Here is a 17,570-nt window from a genome sequence, read left to right as displayed (position 1 = left end):
AAAATGCAAAGAAAGAAGCGAGACGGGATGAGGAGCTTCATTTCTTGCTGTCATAAATAAGGAGGAAGCAACAAACCGAGGCAAGTAGCGTGTGGGTTGGGCACCCGCCTGTACGGCCCCGCAAATGAACCCAGAACCGCTGGCTGCAGGGAGGGACCGTTACAAGCCGCGCTTCCCCAGCGAGCAGGAGGCAGACTCCGTGTTCCAGGCTGGATCTGCACTACCTTGGGGGTTTCTGCCTCAGAAAAGGATTAGGAGATTAGGACAGTCACTGACAAGGAGGAGGTCCTCCCTGCAGCCTGCGCTTACTGCAGTGGCTTGCTGTTGGCTCAAGATGGCTGAGCCCCACCAGCGCACAGGAGGAGGGGCTGGCTAGCCGGGTCCCACTACCTGTGTGCGGGGCGTTAAGGAGAGGCCTACAGAGCTCTTTGTATCCAGAGATCTCGGTGACATTGCTGGGAGCCTGAGACCTCTGAAGTCCTCCCAGGAAGAGCTCCAAGGAAGCCAGATTTCCCCTGAGGCTGCAGCCAGGGAGAGTCAGTGGGGGCCAGGGACGCCGGCAGCGCTGGGAAGCAGGTGAAGCTCTCCTTTCCCCGGGGCTCAGCAGGCCCGTTCCCTGCCGCCCTGCCCTGCGTGGCAGCTCTGCCTCGGGAGCCGGGGAGGGATGCTGACCTGATCGACACAGGAATAACCAGAGCTCCTGCGCGCCCGTTCCACCCTCGCTGGTGCCCTGGACGGAGGGGCTGCCGCTACCGAGGAAGGCTGGGAGCGCATGTGGGGGCAGCCATGACAAAAGAAGTAGACCCCCCCCAGCAACTATCGCTCCTTGCCGACAGCAAGGGCGGCCATGTCCTGCCCTGCCCCGGCAGGTGTGGCTGAGTCTTACCTCAGGGCATCTGCGGAGCCTTGACTCGGCTCTGCAGTAACAAAGTGCTACTGGTGAATTTTACTGATATATTTTTTTACTGGGTGCGTGAGCTATTCGGGCTTGAGAAATAGTCTCCTCATAGATTTCCCTGTGTGACCTCATATTCCTACCTCAGTCAGCTCTCTCCTGCAGAAATAACAACCACTTTTATTCGGCTTTTGCTTTGCTAATGGGAAATGAAAGTAAAACAACAATAATTATATTCCCCTTTGTTCCAGAGCAGTGATGCAGCTGCAGAACGTACTTTGTGGAACGCAGCCACGTCAGTCTTCCATTTGTTTCCATTCAGGGTTTTTTCCCCCATTTACTTCTTGCTAATTCTGATGTTATGGAAATTCTCCACGTGCAGGAGATTATAGACATCTGCTCACTGCCATGACCCAAAGCACGTTCTATTGGATAAGAAGGTTAATTTTCCGTAGGCAGGAAAACTCAACTATACCAGAATGTTTGTATCTGTATAAATTCAGCTTTTCATGTTAGCCTGAAAGGTTGTCATTCTCCATCCAGCGAGGAGTTGAAATGGTTTGATTCCTAGAATTTAAATGGCACACTCGCGTCTTCTGCTTTTATGTCAGGGGATCTTCCTCTTTCAGCTCTCAGTACCACAGGGAAAGTCTGCGAGAAATCCACAAATGGTGATCTGAGCCGAAGTCATGCTTTGGGCATCACTCGTGCCTCTTTTACGATGACAACAGATAACGCTGCCTGAGGACAGCTGGTAGGCTCTGGGGCAGCCCTGTCTGTCGGGAGTGGTCTGTGGGAGATGGTTAAGGAAAGCAAATCTGTACTTACTGTGCAGCGTCTGAGCAAACAGCATTTCTAGATGGGCTTCTCATGGGTACTGGAAAAATGTTACGGATGCAAGTATTGAGAAACATTGGAAACACCTGATCCAGGTGCATTTCAATTCCTGACGGGAAGGACAGGAGCTTCCCAAGACCATCTATCACGGTCCAAGCACCGTTTGAAAATGAGGACGTACACTCGGTATAGAGCAGGCATGGTTTGGGCAGATGATGGGCAAAAGCCAGCGGGCAGCGTCTCAAGTGCATGAGGTGGATTTGAGGAAGGGGTAAGAGCATGGAAGGAGGGTAGAGATACTTGTTTCAGGCATCAGCAACACAGCAGGACTCAGCATTTGTCTTTGGCCCTATTTCTTTGTTGTCCCTGCCAAGTGCTAATAGGAAATGATAGTGTAGTGCGTTGTGATAAAGAGGGTACAGAGGTTGTACAGCTCATTTTATTAGTGTCACTGCTTGCAGCAGGCCTGCAAGCAGCTCCTAGGAATGGTACAGGCTTCTTGCTTCCCTCTCTCACTTAGTGCAGCCTTTGTTTGCGAGAAGTTCATGCCACGGGCTATCAGATTTCCTAATCAGAATGACCAGAAATATGGTTTTCATAAGGTACTTTTATACACATGGAACTGTGTGCATAAGAAGGGAGGCGAGCTTGTGCTCTGTCTCTGGTTTTGTCACTGACGGTTAGTCTGTATTTTCTGCAGTGACTGGTATTTTACCAGTCTGCCATAATATTGAAATTATACTTGTTTTCTCAATCTCTCCCTTTCTCCCTCTTTCCTCTTACCGGAAAGGTAATAAGTGAGTCCTGCAGATATGTTGTAAAGAGTAACTTCTAGCACCTCCAGGTCTCTGGATTAGTTAAAATATCAGATCTGACACACAAATCTTTGTAGCAAGTTGTAGGTCTGACTCTAGCCCCTGAGGTAGGTGTTGCAGCTGCACAATCAGCTTTACCGGTGCAGCCAAGCAGTCTATGGGTCGCCAGAGAATCTCCTGCAGGAGGGAGGCCTTGCTGGATCTCTGCTGAGGTGGAAAGTATTTATTGAGAACTGCATTTCTGTTGCCATGCCAGGAATTTTCTTGCAGGACCATTAAAAATTCTGAGTCAAGCCTCAGAAACAGCTGGCTTAAAATCACCATTAAGCAGGCTAATTTTATTTATTGTTTGCTTCTGGAAAACCAGAATGCAAGTAAATCATGTGTTTGAGCTTTACCCTGTGATCATGAGGGATAGAAATGTGCTTTTAAGGTACAGGCAAGCAGAAGTTCCCATCTGCTCACATAAGCCATGGACTGAGACTGTCGGTGAATCGGGCTCTTTGCAGCCAAACAGCAGCAAGCAGCAGCATCAAAGAGGCTTGATCTGGGCACTGTGGTAAGCCCAGCACAGCAGCCAGCCACAGGAGGTTCTCGCAGGTTCTCCTGTTGCAAACCAGCAGCAGCCGACAAGCTGCAGACTCGGGAAGCCTTCCCCTATTCCGGGCTGGGGTGCAGGCGGCAGGCAGGGGAACTGAACTCTGCGAGGGAGGGAGGGAGGGAGGGAAGCAGGAGGAAGGGCAGGTTGCTTCATGATCCGCCCCTGGTGGGATGCCAGCTGGGAGACCTCTGGCTCCGTGCAGCAGCTCTTGCACACTGAGTTTTTCCTCAGCACGCAGCCGTTGAGGCCAGTGTGCCTAGGCGGTTGCCCCTCTCCTTGGGGGAGGCGGGCGTAGCCCAGCGTGCAGCTCAGGGTGGCTGTCGTGCTGTGGTTTCTCCTGCAGCAAAAGGGTTTCCGTGAGCTGCCAGGCAGGTTGCAAGCGTGTTCAGGGAAGCCAGGTGACACACGAGGCGTCCGCACCACCTGCCTTCCACCACCACTGCACAAACCCCCTGCTTTGGGCAGGCTGTTGAGGCTTCTTTGGAAAGACCCCAAGCAAACCTAGTCCAAGGATTTACTGGTCTCTGCTCCAAGGATAAGAGACAACCTGCAGGTTCAGCGCTATGAAGCATCAGCCTAGCCATGCCAACCACGACAGCTGGAGATGTCTGCGTGCTCCTGCTGAGCAGAGGGAGCCTGGCGCCCTGGCTGAGCAGCGGATGAGGCCTTGGCTGCTAACAGCAGTGGGGCTTGGGGCTTTGCCCGGCTTCGCTTTTTTCATCTTCTCGAAGATCACGTCCTCTCTCAGCGATGGCTCTCCGGCTCTCCTGGAGGCAAGGTCAGGCTGAGCGTGAGGTGCAGGGCATGAGGACAGGATGGCACAACTGAGACAGACTGACGTCTGGTTGAGGTGTAACCAAACTAGTTAAAAGTTTCCCTGCAGCCCATGGCTGAATGCAAGGAGGATTCAGAACACTGCTTGGTCCAGTCTTTCTAAGTAGATGTTTTCCCAAATCAGAGAATCTCATGCTTCCACCCCATCACCCACTCTGCTAAAGTTAATTAGTTTAACTACAGGGCTAGTATATGTATGTGGAGGGAGAAGCAAAATCATTTTGTCCCTGCCTCTCAGTGCATGAATAAGCCATGCCAACATGCTTTTCACAATCTCTTTAGCTTTTCTAAATGTTATAAAAACAAACAGAAGCAAAACAAGATTGTAGGCCTGAATCAGAAGGAGCGATCTCTCTTCTCTGCTCTGTTAAGTGATGTGTCTATAGTTATATGCCTATTCATCACAGGATGAATACAGGATGTATACAGGATGTTTATCATCCTACAATATGGCCATAAAATCTACATTACTGAAATATTGTGATTTATCAAATTAATTAATAATGTCAACAATTGAAATAAATATTTTACAGTATATAATTCCATTATACTCACAGTACAGAAATTGTGCCAGTGGCTTGTAGGAGCAATCAGTGTTGAATGTTTGTAAGTCAAGAGTCTCTTTCTATAGTTCATACGCATTCTTCTGCCCTGAGACTAGAAATACAGAAACGCGGGTTACATCTCTATGCACAACACAAATACAGACAAATCTCTGTATTACATTTGCAAGTTCTGTAAATATGTGCTAAAAATACTAAGTTTTTGGAAGATAATTTTAAAGAAAAATTACTTGCTTCCTAAAGGGAAGGAAAGTTTATTGTTGGAGCCGAGGAATTACGTGCAAATTATCATTCAAGAACTTTCTTGCAGGATACCTGGGGGAGATTAAATTGTATCTTGTTTAAATTAACGAGGCCACTTCTCTCAATGTTAGCGAAACCAAAGATTCAGAAATGTGGTGGACAACATGCCCTCCCTGCTGCCCAGGCTCTTCCCTCCACAGGACCCAAGGACGGCTGCCGTCACTCCCAGCCGGCAAGAGCTCACGTGGGTGAACCAAGCTTGACGCCAACCGCCCCTTTCCTCCAGCAGCTGGACACTCACGAGGAGGTTATTGCTTAGTGTTGCTGCTGTCGTTTAACGCGTGTTCAGAAAATTGATCTGTATGTGTGGAAAAACATGTAGGCTGTAGGTGAACTCAGCACTGGTTGCTAAAGAAATTAACCTCCTCCTTCTGCCAGGTAATCACGTGGGCCATGCAGAAACATCTCTCAAGCCTGCAGTTAAGTGTTGCATTGAGAAACAGGGTTTATTTGTCAAAAATGTGTTATCTTAACGCCAGTGACGCATTGAAGCCTCCGGATGTTATTTATATGATAACTTTTCTCAAAGATTGTACTTCATAAAATGTGGCAAGAGTGCCTTTTGCTTTAAGTTGTCTTTTGCTTATCGCGTGTAGTTTGATTTATGTCCAAGGTCCCATCTGTTGTTTTTTATTGTTTTAATCTTAATACCTTCTTTCAATCTGCTTGCCTCCTCAAATCCTCCCAGATATTCTGGAATATTAACTAGGATCTTACAGGTTTTGTGTGAAGCAAATTCTATTATATTTGTCCTATTTTTTTAAATGTCTCTTTCTCCTGTTGATGTTGAACACCCACATAAACAAGCAAAACAAACTCACTCTGCAGGGGAGAGATGAGAAATGCAGTGAAATATCCTGGGGCATAATCTAATGTTTAGATTAGACTCCCAGAATCTTTAATCTTTCAACCTTCAATATTACTTGCAACAACTGTAGGTAAAACAATTTCAGGCAGTATAGTGCTCTTTTACGTGTGCTGCTTTGCATTCATTTAATTTTGGAATAAGACAACATATTTGAAGCTACTTGGAGCACGGTCATTTTCCATAAGGTTTGCTATTCTTACTATTATTTTTAACAGTACATTTTTCATATATATATTACTATGAGCAGTGAGCAGTTCTACTCATAAACTTTCAGTCCTTAGTACAAGAAAACTCCCTAAGTATTAGTTGTTTTGATAGCCCTACAGTGGGATTTGGGCCTATGAACTTAGTTAAACCTCTTTGACCCTTGTTTCTCTGCTTTTCATTCAGGGTTACTATTTTGACCACTTCCCTGACTTGTTTACATCCCTATTTTCAGCAGGTCGCAAATGTGTTCCTGCAGCTCTGTGTGTTTTATCAGCCTGCCTTTGAGGGCACTCTTGACACGCTTCCAACGTTTGGATTGATTTGTATCTGCAGCTTTTACTACACGCCGTATTTTAAGAAAGAACAAACCCCTTGCAGGGAAGGGGATGTCTGCAATACCTAGATTTAATCTCCCAAGAAGGACTACAAAGCCGTACGTTTCGGCAGGCCTCCGGTTAGGCGCTGAGTGCCTCCACGTCGGTGGGAGGTGGGAGTGCTCATCACCTCCCCGGGGGCACTTCGGGGTGGTGTGGGAGCACACCCGTATCTGCTCGGCTCGCGCGGGCCAGCGAGTTGATTAAAAGACGAGGCAGAGAGGAGCTGAAGGCGCAGAGATGGATCCTGCGTACGTGGGATCACGCGTGAGTCCCGTCAGTTTGGAGTCACTAACGTGACTGAAGTCTCTAGAAGGCTGGTGCAGGCGGTACTGGGAGAAGGCTCACAGCCTCTGTGCCCACAACGAGTTTCATTCCTGTTTTTTGGATCGCTGCACCATTACATCAGGTGTTACGGCCAGAGTAAGGGCGTCATGGACGGGCAGAAACCCCAGCCTAAAGGTTCCACGTGAAACCATATGAAACGTGTCGTTCAAAGTTGGCCTGGACAGTGTTTGGCAAAGTCCGAAGGCAGTGAGGAGCGTGACAGCTGAAACAAAACCCAGACCTGGGGAGGTGTGAGTTACAACGAGAGTCTGGGGGGAGCTGGATCCGCGTTACTGGGGGCTGGGGCTTTGTTTTGGGATTTTTTGTGTAATTAAAAAAAAGTTTCAAAACTATTTTCAAGTAGTTCATAATCCTGCTTTAGTTGTTTCCATTATTTCCATAAGGTGTAGGAGTAAGATCCTGTTGTAACACATTTGTTACAGTTTAAACAAATTAATGTATGAAGTACATGGTGTTTGATTAGGTCTGAGTACATGACTTTACATGTTCAACTTTCACATCTAATGCATGTAAAGCAATACAACTGCTGATGAGCAGTATACATAAATGCTTTGCTTTGTATTCTCATAACAACTGTGTGGAGCGGTGCCATTTTTGCAGTGTGGCAATAATGTGGGAAGTACTATAATTGTCACAGATATCTTCTGCATTCAAAGTCGTGACTTGGCTCCATAGCATGCATCATGCAAAGAAATATGAATCAATACCTTTCATTTTTGGCCTCTTCAAAACAGTAACAGGAATTAGAATGTGCTCAGAATATTTTATGCCTTAAAATTATCTTTATGGCACACTGCTTCCAAACAACCCCAGTATTTCTGGGGAGGATGGAGTGTCCAAGGGATGAAAACCTGCTGAGCAACTGTACTGGCACTGGCAGCGGGTGCTGTCACAGCGGGAAGAACTGCAAAGAGGATTGCATCTTCTGCTCTTGACTGAAAATTGCAGCAAAGAAGTGAAATAAATGCTGCATAGGTTAACCTGCTTTAGGATAACCCTGCGCTGTCCTGGGCTGCCAACAAAGCAGCAGACAGGTTCCATTTATTTCTCCAGATGTGCCGGAGTGCTGGTTTTCTACCTCCCGGGCGTTTACCTGGGGAGCACTATGAAGCTCAGGTTCTCTTTTTCAACATGTACATGGAGTCTCTGAGGAAATTATGAGATCCCTTCACCTCCAATGCCAGCGGTACGCCGCCTGTACTGTTCTCTGCCTCTCAGCCATTCCTGGTGACGAGAGCACTATCTCCTGGATATTTCACTAATTAAGTGGGTTATCGGGGATTGCGATGCTTTGCCACATTATACCAGCATGGCTTGTAGTGGCTATGAGAAAAGGACTGGGAAGTGGCCCTATGTTTATGATTTGTAAGGCAACTTAAGTAAATTGCACACTTTAAGAATGGGATACAACAGGACTGATGGTGATCTGCCAGGCTTCTGGTGCCTTCCCTTGACATACACACTTTCAAGGGTAGCCCAGGATAATTCTCAAGACTGGGCACAGCCTCTTGTAGCCAATTTTGGTTGACCCATCCTGCTATCCTGCAGGCCATGTTACTAGTCTTTACAGTACCTGTGAGCAAGCATAATGTCCTTCAAAAGAAATTTAATTAATGCAGAATGCAAGAGCTAACTTCATAACAACCTCATCACCAGTTGGCAGTCTGATTTCTCATAAAAAGCTCCTGACTCTGACAAGAGCTTTAACCTTCAAGGCTTTAGGTAGACCAGTGCCCAGGCATCCTTAAGAAGGGCCTGTGCGCATAGTCTTGCTTTTCAGGTTTGTTAAAGTTGTCAGCCACAAGGATGGAGCTCTTCAAAGGGGACGTTGGGGCTTTTTAAGTGAAGGAGGCTTCAATCAGAAACAGCAAAGGAGAAAGGAGGAGGGAAAAAACCAAACCCAAGCACAACCAAGCTGAAGAGAAGAGAACGGTATGTAATTTGTTGTCACGCCATTTGTATCATAGCAATGGTATTCAATTGCAACACGCAACTTGCAGAGCAATATTGAAAAGAATTTCAGTAAGTTCTGGTAGCCCAGAACTGGCATTTGCAGTAAAGGCAGAGGGAGGATTTATTGACTCCTTCATGTCTTGAAGGTGCTCAAGTGTGTTTACCTTGCATCTAAATAATCCAAACACAGGAACTAAGGCCTGTGTCACGCACGCGTTCACTTCTCTAACGTATACGTAGGACGCTGGCAGTTAACAAGCATTTTTAAAAGATTGCAGTGAAGATGCAGCTAATCTAATGGGGAGGAGTAAACACAGCAATTAAGGGAGAAAGGGGTCAAGCCTGCCTGGACGTCGCCCACGTATCTGGTGCCACCACCGGCACTGCCAAGCTGGTGGCGAAGCGATGGGATAAACGGGGGCCGAGCCCCCGTCCCCTCCGGCAGCTTCCTTAGAGCTAAAAATAACCGAGCAGCCCTCGTACGACTGTTTCCCCGGGCCAGGCTCCGAGAGAAGAGTACGCCGCGGCCGCCATCCCTGCCGGGTCCCGGGCTTTCCACCTGACCGCGGACACCTCGCCCCGGCCCGGCGCTGCGGCGGGGCGCGGAGCGGTCCCAGCCACCCGCCAGCACCTCCAGCGCCCGCCTCGCCGCTCGGGGGCAGGACGGCCGCGCTCTTTGGCCCGGGGGAGACCGCGGGGCGCCCTCGGCCAGGGGTGCCGGGGCTGGGGCTGGGGCTGGAGCCGCAGCCCGGGCCGCCCGCCCTCGCCCGGCCCCGCGGCACGTGCCGTGGGCAGCGCGGGGCCCCGCCGGCGGCCGCGTGTTGCTTTAAGCGCTGCCCCCTCCCCCTCCCCGCGCAGGCTCGGCCACTCAGGAGCGCGCTCCGCAGCCAATGGGCGCGCCGTAGCTGCGCGAGCCGAGCGGCGGCGCGCCCAATGGGAGGGCGCGGGGGGCGGGGCGGGCGGCCGGGGCACTATTGTTGATGAGGCGCACGGAGCCTGCGGAGGCAGCGCGGGTCGCCCCGGGCTGGGGACGGCGGCGAGGAGGGGACGGGGCCGCCGCCTGAGGCGTCGGACCCCCGCGAGGACCCGCCCGCGCCTCGCGCCTTTCCCTTCCTTCCCCGCCACCGACGGTCTTCCGCGAGCCCCGGCTCCCAACGGACAATGTCCCACCAGCGCGTGAGGCGCAACGGCTCCCCGACCCCCGCCACCTCCCTGGGGGGAGGCGGCGCGGCGGCGGCGGGCGGCGGAGCGGGAGCGAGCAGCCGCCTCCAGCCCATGCGGGCCACGGTGCCCTTCCAGCTCAAGCAGCAGCAGCAGCAGCAGCAGCAACATGGCAGCCCCACGAGGAGCGGCGGCGGCGCGAGCGCCCCGGGCGGGGGTCTCCCACGCGCGGCGCCCGCCTCGCGCAGCATCAGCCCCACGCGCGCGGCGCCCACCGGCAGCGGCAACGGCGGGCGCGGCGGCCCCGCCACGGCCACGCAGACGCCGGGGGGAGGGGGAAGCAGCGCCGCCGCCTCAGCGGCCGCCGCCGCCGCCTCCTCGCGGGGCAGCCCCACGCGTGCCGGTGGGGCGCGGGGGAGCCCCCCTCGGCCCCACCACCTACCGCCGCCTCCCCCGCCGCCGCCGGGCTACGGGCCCTCGCCTTGCTCTTCTCCGGTGCCTCCGCTGCCGGAGGGCAGCGCTACAGCGGCGGGCAGGGTCCGGCACCGGCGGCACTCGCCGGAGCAAGGCAGGAGCTCCCCGGAGAGGAAGAGCCCCAGCTCCCCCGTCTGCAAAGGTGAGCGCTCCGGCCAGCTGCCCCCGCCGCGCACCTGCTGCCCGCCCCGCCGCTACTGACGGGGGGTGCCCGCCCGGCCCTTACCTGAGGGGAGTGGGATGGGTGTGCGCGGCCAGACCGTTACTGGGGCGGGGGGGGGGGGGAGGCAGCGGTCGCCGGGGGGCGGCCGGGCCCAGCGGCAAAGGGCCCTTCCCGGGCGGCTGGGCGAGGCGGCTCGGCGGGGCCGAGTTTCAGCCAGCGCTTTGCGGGGTGGGAGGGCTGGGGTCGGCGGTGCCCTCCGCCCGGTGGTGCGCCTCCGAGCGCGCCGTGCTCTCCGGGCAGAGGTAGGGACAGGGGCTGTGCCCGGGCTTGCGCCCGTTCTGATCCTTCTCTGGCTGGCGGCAGCGCTTGCGGAGCGCCTGTCTGTTGAAGGGTTTGTTGCTTTTGTTGCTGCTCTGTTGCTTCCTGGCTTGTGGAAGAGGGACGTGCGTGCCATGTGGGGAATTGTAGCCGCTCCTGTAGCCCTTCTGCAAGTACTGCCAAAGGTTTCCAGATGGGAGAGAGTCAATGGCGTAAGAGATGTCCTGACGGTACTTCGGTACAAACTTAGGGTGAATTTGGTGTTTGGGGGCTGTTGTGAAGCCTTCACGTCTTCTCCGCTGTCTGTGCGTCTCGTGCCAGATGGTATGGTTCTCGATCCAAGTAGTGTCCGCAAGCTTGTGATTAGAAAAGTAGCTGGCGCTGTAGGCATTGCGCATAGATGTAGGAAAAAAGTATTCAGTATCTCTCTTAATAGTTACTTTCAACGTGAACCCTCCAGAGGGATGTGTGAACTTGAGAGTGATGACAAGCTTGTGCTACAGTGAAGATAGAAAAAGGTGTGGGAACGGCATACGTTTTGTAGCAAATTGCTTTTTAATGTTTTTGAATAATTAAAACATACTTACTGGGAATGCTGAAATTTAAGCAGTATGTGGCATCTGGTTGAGGATAGTATGTAAGCACATATGTAAGTCCTTTTTCTTCTTGCGATAAAAGTTTACTCAAACGTGCATGAGTGAGGCTTTGTGTTAATGTCCTCAAATCTGGAAAAACCTGTGACTTTTGAGATACCAGAGCTTACAGCTACACTTTTTCATGAAATTGCATGTGGGAATCTACACGATAAAGTTGACTAATATGTAGAAGTGTATATGCAGAAATCTAGGACCAACACAATTCCCTTTAACACTTCTAATGTTGCTTCCCCCCTTTCTAAAATAATGATTGTAACCAGTCTACGATATTGGGGTTTTTTTTCTTTTTTTTCTATCCTGGCTCTTGAGGAATGATGCTGCCAAATTAGACAGTCGTAACCAATTGGTACACTACTTAAGCTAATGTCTGTGTAACTTAATTTTTTTTCTTTTTTTTTTTATTCAGACATACCTCTTCAAGATTACCATATGCCTGCTTATCTGCAGTGTAAGAAAGCAGTGCCACAAAGGTGTTTGGGTTCTGAATTAGATTTTCAGCTTTCCAGATAAGAGTAATGTGGTTTTTTTAAGGTTATATTCTGAGGCTTTGGCTTTGGATTGAGGAATGTGTGTATTCTTCATTTGAGATTCCTGTTACTCAGTGTCTGAAAGACACATGACAAAATCCCATCTTCTTCTTGTGAACTTTGTAGAAACTCTTGCCTAAGATGCAATCTTCTGGCCTGGAGAATGAGGAAGAGGATGGCTAGCCTTGAGATCCATGTTCAAAAGCTGTTTGTAAAGGCATGCGTCAGACCACTGGGGGTGGAAAAATTGCACCATCTTCAGATCATTGTGTAGAAGCCTGTTGAAACCATGCTAACTTCTTTACTGGAGCTAAGAATTAGCATATAGAAAGAATCAAGTCATTTGATCACTCTACTGCGTTAAGATAACTCCACTAGCTTTTTAAAAGATGTGTGAAAACAGACAAGCATCCATTTAATTGCTTCCATGTGTTTACATTTCTGAATAGTACTTGTATCGGTGCAAAATGCAAATTAAACCTGTTTAATATTGCTTAACATTTGTATTGTGTAGTCCAGTGCTTGATAGAGACTGAGTTAACTTCAATTTTTTCTTCATCTACATGAGAAAATTTAGTGGTAGCTGAGAACATGGAAGTGGAACTTTGTTTTTGCTAATGGTTGTGAAGCCATGCAGGCCACTTCAGGCTATCAGTCAGAAATTACTGCAGAATAACTTCGGTTTTCCTGTTTCTTGTTTTCAGTTGGATGATGGCTTTTGTTCATTCTTACAGCTGCAGCCATGTTCTTTTAGATTAAAATGAACCCTGAGGTTAGACAAATGATAGCTTCTTCTGAACTCAGTACTGGTTCTGTAAGTTGTATACTTTAGACCCAACTTCATGTTTTTCAGATTTTCTTTTCTGGGAAGCAGTTGAATAGTTTTGAACATAGTTTTCATCAACCTGCTTAACACTTGAGAACCCCAACTTGTGAATTTACAGATGTGACTTAATAGCTTCTTCTGGGTTTTTTTGTGGGGTGGGTTTTTTTGGGTGTGGTTTTGTTGGTTTTTTTGGTTTGTTTTCTTGTTTTCTGAACTAAATTGCAACTAAATGTTGGAAATACTTAACTGAATTTTCTGTTGATGATGGGATAATTACAAACTGAAGATTGCATGGCACAATTTCTAAATTTCTGTGCTTTTCTTGCCGCTTCCCTTCTGAATATGACCAAGAGCCTAAATCTTCCTACTACCCATTTCTCATCTTCTACTTTCCCTCCCTGCAGTCTCTAGCACTTATTTCACGGACTTCAGCTTCTACTTCCATGTTAATGTGCTCTGTCCTTCCCATCACTGGTGTGGCCTCATTTCTACACTGCGAGGTCTGTCCTGCAATCTCCAGTTCGGGTTCAGTTTTCACATATGCCTCTTCACCTGTCTGCAAACAACCCCTGTTAGAGGAAGCTGTTTTGACCTACTAGTAGACTATTGCAAAATGAGATAGAGAAATGTGTATGCTCTACCTTTACTTTATTGTTATTTTTATCTTCGTTTATCTACTGAGTAAGGATCAAATGTGATCTTGTTGTTTGTGTTCTTATATAAAACACATCTTCTCAGAAGAGTTCAACTGTTCAACTCCAAAAATGTTATAATGCATCAGGCTGTGTAAACAAGAAGGTTAAGACAAGAGCCATAGAAGTTGTTTACTGACCCTTTCAGGTGCCTCAAGGTTGTAAGGGATTTCTTTACTGGATACCAAACTTTCTGGTATATTCCAATTGACTGTACTGGACAGTTAAACTCACTCTGAAAATTAAGGAGAAAAATTGGTTAGTTTTATCTGGAACTATATTGTTCTTTAATTATTTGGAATAGTATATGGAAGAGTAATATTAAAGCCTACTTGTGTGAAAGGAAATGATGAAAATTGTTCTAACAGTATATTGGAAGGTCTTAAAGAGTTCAGATGTGAACCCCTCCTTGGGCTTGGGAGAAGGAGTGGAACTCCATTACACTCTGAAATTACACTGTAGAATTTGTTTATTTTAAGAATTTGGTGAGTGACACAATAATAGCTGCAGACTTGTCAACATTAATTACCAAGGTTTTGCAGTAGTTATAAAAGGTACTACTGTAGGATAAGAGAACACGGAAGGCTTTGTGTGCCACTTTATGCCAGCTTTGCTTACCTAAGCTGTTTAACAAACGGTAGGTGTAAAGAAAGTGAATTCATTTTTGCAGCATCATACTTTAGATTTCTTGCGGCCAACAGCGCAGGGGAGTTTATTTGAATTAAAAATGTTTTCATTCACTAGAATTAAGTAACTTGAACATCTTGGGCTTTCTGAGGTTTGGTTTTGTAAAACAACATTAATTCAGTCATTCTCCTACCGAGGGATGATATTGAATTACTAGAAGCAAAAGCGTGAGTAGTTCTTTTACATTTATGTGAAGATAATAGCCAAGATTGTCTTCCAAAGGGAATATGCACACTTGTGCTGTGTGTCTGTTCTTAATACTGTCTGAGCCTGTTGGATACTTTCAACGAAACATAAAAAGTAGGTGAAGCCCCTGAGATCAGTTGTGTTTGTATGAGTTTTCGGGAAAAGACAGCTATGCATGGGAGACATCCCATGAATGTTCTTTCTGAGGAAAAGGCTGACCAAAACAGAACAAAAAGGTCAGCTGTATGCCTAGATGCCAGAGAAGCTAGTTGGGCCTCACTCTTTCTGACTTCTTTGGATATCCTACCTGTATAAAAAGGTTCAGTTAGAACTCTGTCAGGGAATTTTGTGAGGTTAATGGTGTCGTGTGCTTTTCCAGTGGCTCTTTCTGCTGCTTGCTAGTTTTGTTTTGTTTTCTCATGGTGCCTGTTAGAAGATGTTTCTTTGGAGTTTTTATTTTCCTTTCTCAAAACTTCAATTTCAAATACATAGATATCAACAGGACTGTAAGTTCAATCTTCAAGTTACACTTCAGCAGTAATCCTTAATTTGCAGTTCTAACAACAGTTATGAAATTTTCCTGAAAAATTGAAAGATGAATTTTCAGTGTTTTGTCTCTTAGGACTTTCTTATGTGTAAGACCTTCTCTCTTTTTCCTTCCTTTCTTTTATATATAGCAATTTTCTCCCATGAGGTATCCAATTCAAAGGTACGTGTTCTCAAGCTGTAATTTCCTTTTTCAGTTGTAATTGTAGTTGTAGGACTTGTATGTTAAGACCTCCCCCAAGTCAGTGCTCTCTTTCCTACCTGTCAGTTAGTTATTGGTAAGCATCTATATTTGTTCCATTTTGCTCTTCAGTCACCTTGTTAGACTGCCTTAGTGTAAATTGCCTTCGGAGGTGCCCGACTTGACAATTGCAATAGATGTGTGTGATGCCAGTTTACCTGTAGCGACTTCTGTCGGTCAGTTGTGCTGCAATGACTTGTGAAGGCATGGTAACTTGCTTGTTATTTTCCCCATATCGTGGACTTTGTTGATTTGTATTGTGTATGTTCTGTTTATGTTTTGTTCTATTATTTTGCTTTGTTTGAAGCCAGATTGCAGGAAGACTTTGTTTCTAAATAGATTTAGAGTAGTGGCGGATGGATAGGAGGGTTGATATTTATCACAAATACTGGTTTAAAGAGATAATCAGGCCAATTAAAACAGATCTAATATTTAAGAAGCGTCTATTTGACGAAACAGCTCCATTGTTTTTCATCAGGCACAGCTGTTGTAACTGTTATCTCTATGTAGGTCACATCAAGACAAAATAGCAGCTGAACACTTGCTTCCAGTATTGTAGAGGAAAGTGCAATGAAAACATGTTCCCATTGAAATCTTTTGAAACAGCAAGAGGAGTTGTGTAGTAGACTTTGGCAATTTGTATTAAGACATGTTGTGAAGGTGGAAAAGTAAGTAAAAACATATCGAAACATCCTTGCCCCATCAAAATAAAAGTAATTTGAAAACAGAATTCCTTGAAGGGATTTTTAAATCAGAGGAGAAGAGAGTACTTATAGGCTTTGTGCCTTGAAATGAGCAGCTTCTTTTGAGCTTAAATAGTAAACAGGCTCTTCAGTTTTCATCCTCTCTGTTTGCCCAGCAAAATATTCTTTCCACTTTTTTTGTGGGGGAGGAGAGAGGGTAATAGTTTCTGCTGCTTCAGTTTTGAAGCTGTCTGCTGCCGTGGCTTTGCAGATGATGTGACCGACTACATACACTTCCTGATTTTTAATTTTTTTTTTTCACATCGTTTCTGTTTCCCCTTGGTAAAAAGAGGGAAGCTTCTTGAAGAGGAAGAATAATAATTCAGAAGAAAAATAAATAGGGAGAGTATGGCAGCTATTTCTGAGACAAATAATATGTTTGATACAACTTTGGAAGCAAGTGTAATTTTTAAGGAATGACACATTGCATTAGCATGCCACGTTCTCCCATGGTACAGACAAAAGGAATCCTTTTGGAATCTTCTGATACAAACAGACCCTTCAGTGTGCTGTATGGTGGTAGTAGCAGTCAGAGAATTTCTTTGATACAGGGGTCTTAAGTGCATGGTAACTCCAAAATTGAGCTTTGCTGCTACTCCCTGAGAGCAGATCTGCTGTGAGCTCTGTAGTAAGATTTTATCATTGTTGGTACTAGTAGAAATAATAAACCAGATGAGGTATCTGGACTGCTTTGTGTGAACGTGGCTGATTATAGTGCTAATAATTATTTCCTTATAGTTGAATTGAAATATTTTCTACACTTTTAATGTGTACATTTTTAATGCAAAATTTGCATGAGGATATTTCATATAGAATGTCACTAGACTTACATTTGAAAGACTGGTGTTCTACGAGACTAAGATGTTGTCCACACCACTGAAATCTATACCTAACAGGTTTTATTAATATTTATGTATCTGTAGTAGATTGAAACAGCTTAGAAACTGAATTCTGGACTTCTGACGGCAATGTTTTTGTTTTCTGACTAGCAGTCAGACACGAATCGGGCACAACTTCTTTTGGCCATAAATGAGTTTACATAGAATACAAATGGTTATGTTACTTATGCTTCTAGTGCAGAATTCATCCTAAGGCACAGTCAGGAAGGACATATGACCGAGTTTTTTCCAGTGCCCTTGTAAAGCTTCCATCTGATCTCTGTATCTTGTTTGCTGTGTTCTAGCCATTTGTTTTAGGCCTTTGTATTCATTATAGGTAAGATTAATACACAATTCTTTCAGGTATAATTCTGTGGGGAGCAGGTGAATTGATAGTAAGCTTAGATCACTGTGATCTCTGGATTTGCATTTTACATGAGCATATATGTGTATCTAAACCCTGGGTCTTTCCTGCTTGTCGGTCTCCGTAATATAACAAACCTCAATTACTATTTTGAGGAACCTTTCTTCACAGTGTTTACACTTACTAGCTTGCAGCGTAGTCTTTTACTGCCACTTTAAGATACCATTGACAGATGGGATACATGCAAATTTTTGTTTTTAACCGTATTCTTCCTTCTCATGTTACTTCCTGTGCTTGTTATATTTAACCTTTTTCAGCAAGGGTTCCTGTTAACATCTAAATTGTTCTGAAAAGTGATATCAATGTAAACACTAAAAATGAGGTGTTGCGGAAGCTGTAGTGTCAGGCAAATATGAATGTAGTTACCAAGTAGCATGTAAAGGGAGGAGATGTCTTGATTATCCTGTAAAATGTAAATCATTACTTTATCAAAGTTGACTTCTGGATCTA

General features: G+C 46.6%; 1 protein-coding gene across 1 annotated transcript in view; it reads left to right on the top strand.

The window, feature by feature from the left end:
• The first annotated feature begins 9,759 nt into the window (after nucleotides 1–9,759).
• FAM117B (family with sequence similarity 117 member B) overlaps nucleotides 9,760–17,570 on the top strand; it is a 29,192-nt gene continuing 21,381 nt past the window's right edge. Inside the window, exon 1 of the mRNA XM_075153467.1 lies at nucleotides 9,760–10,375. Within this exon, the coding sequence (XP_075009568.1) occupies nucleotides 9,760–10,375 (616 nt within the window). The remainder of the gene's footprint in view (nucleotides 10,376–17,570) is intronic.

Source organism: Calonectris borealis, chromosome 6 (assembly GCF_964195595.1).
Source record: "Calonectris borealis chromosome 6, bCalBor7.hap1.2, whole genome shotgun sequence".
Lineage (NCBI taxonomy): Eukaryota > Metazoa > Chordata > Aves > Procellariiformes > Procellariidae > Calonectris > Calonectris borealis.
This window is presented reverse-complemented; position numbering and strand designations above follow the sequence as displayed.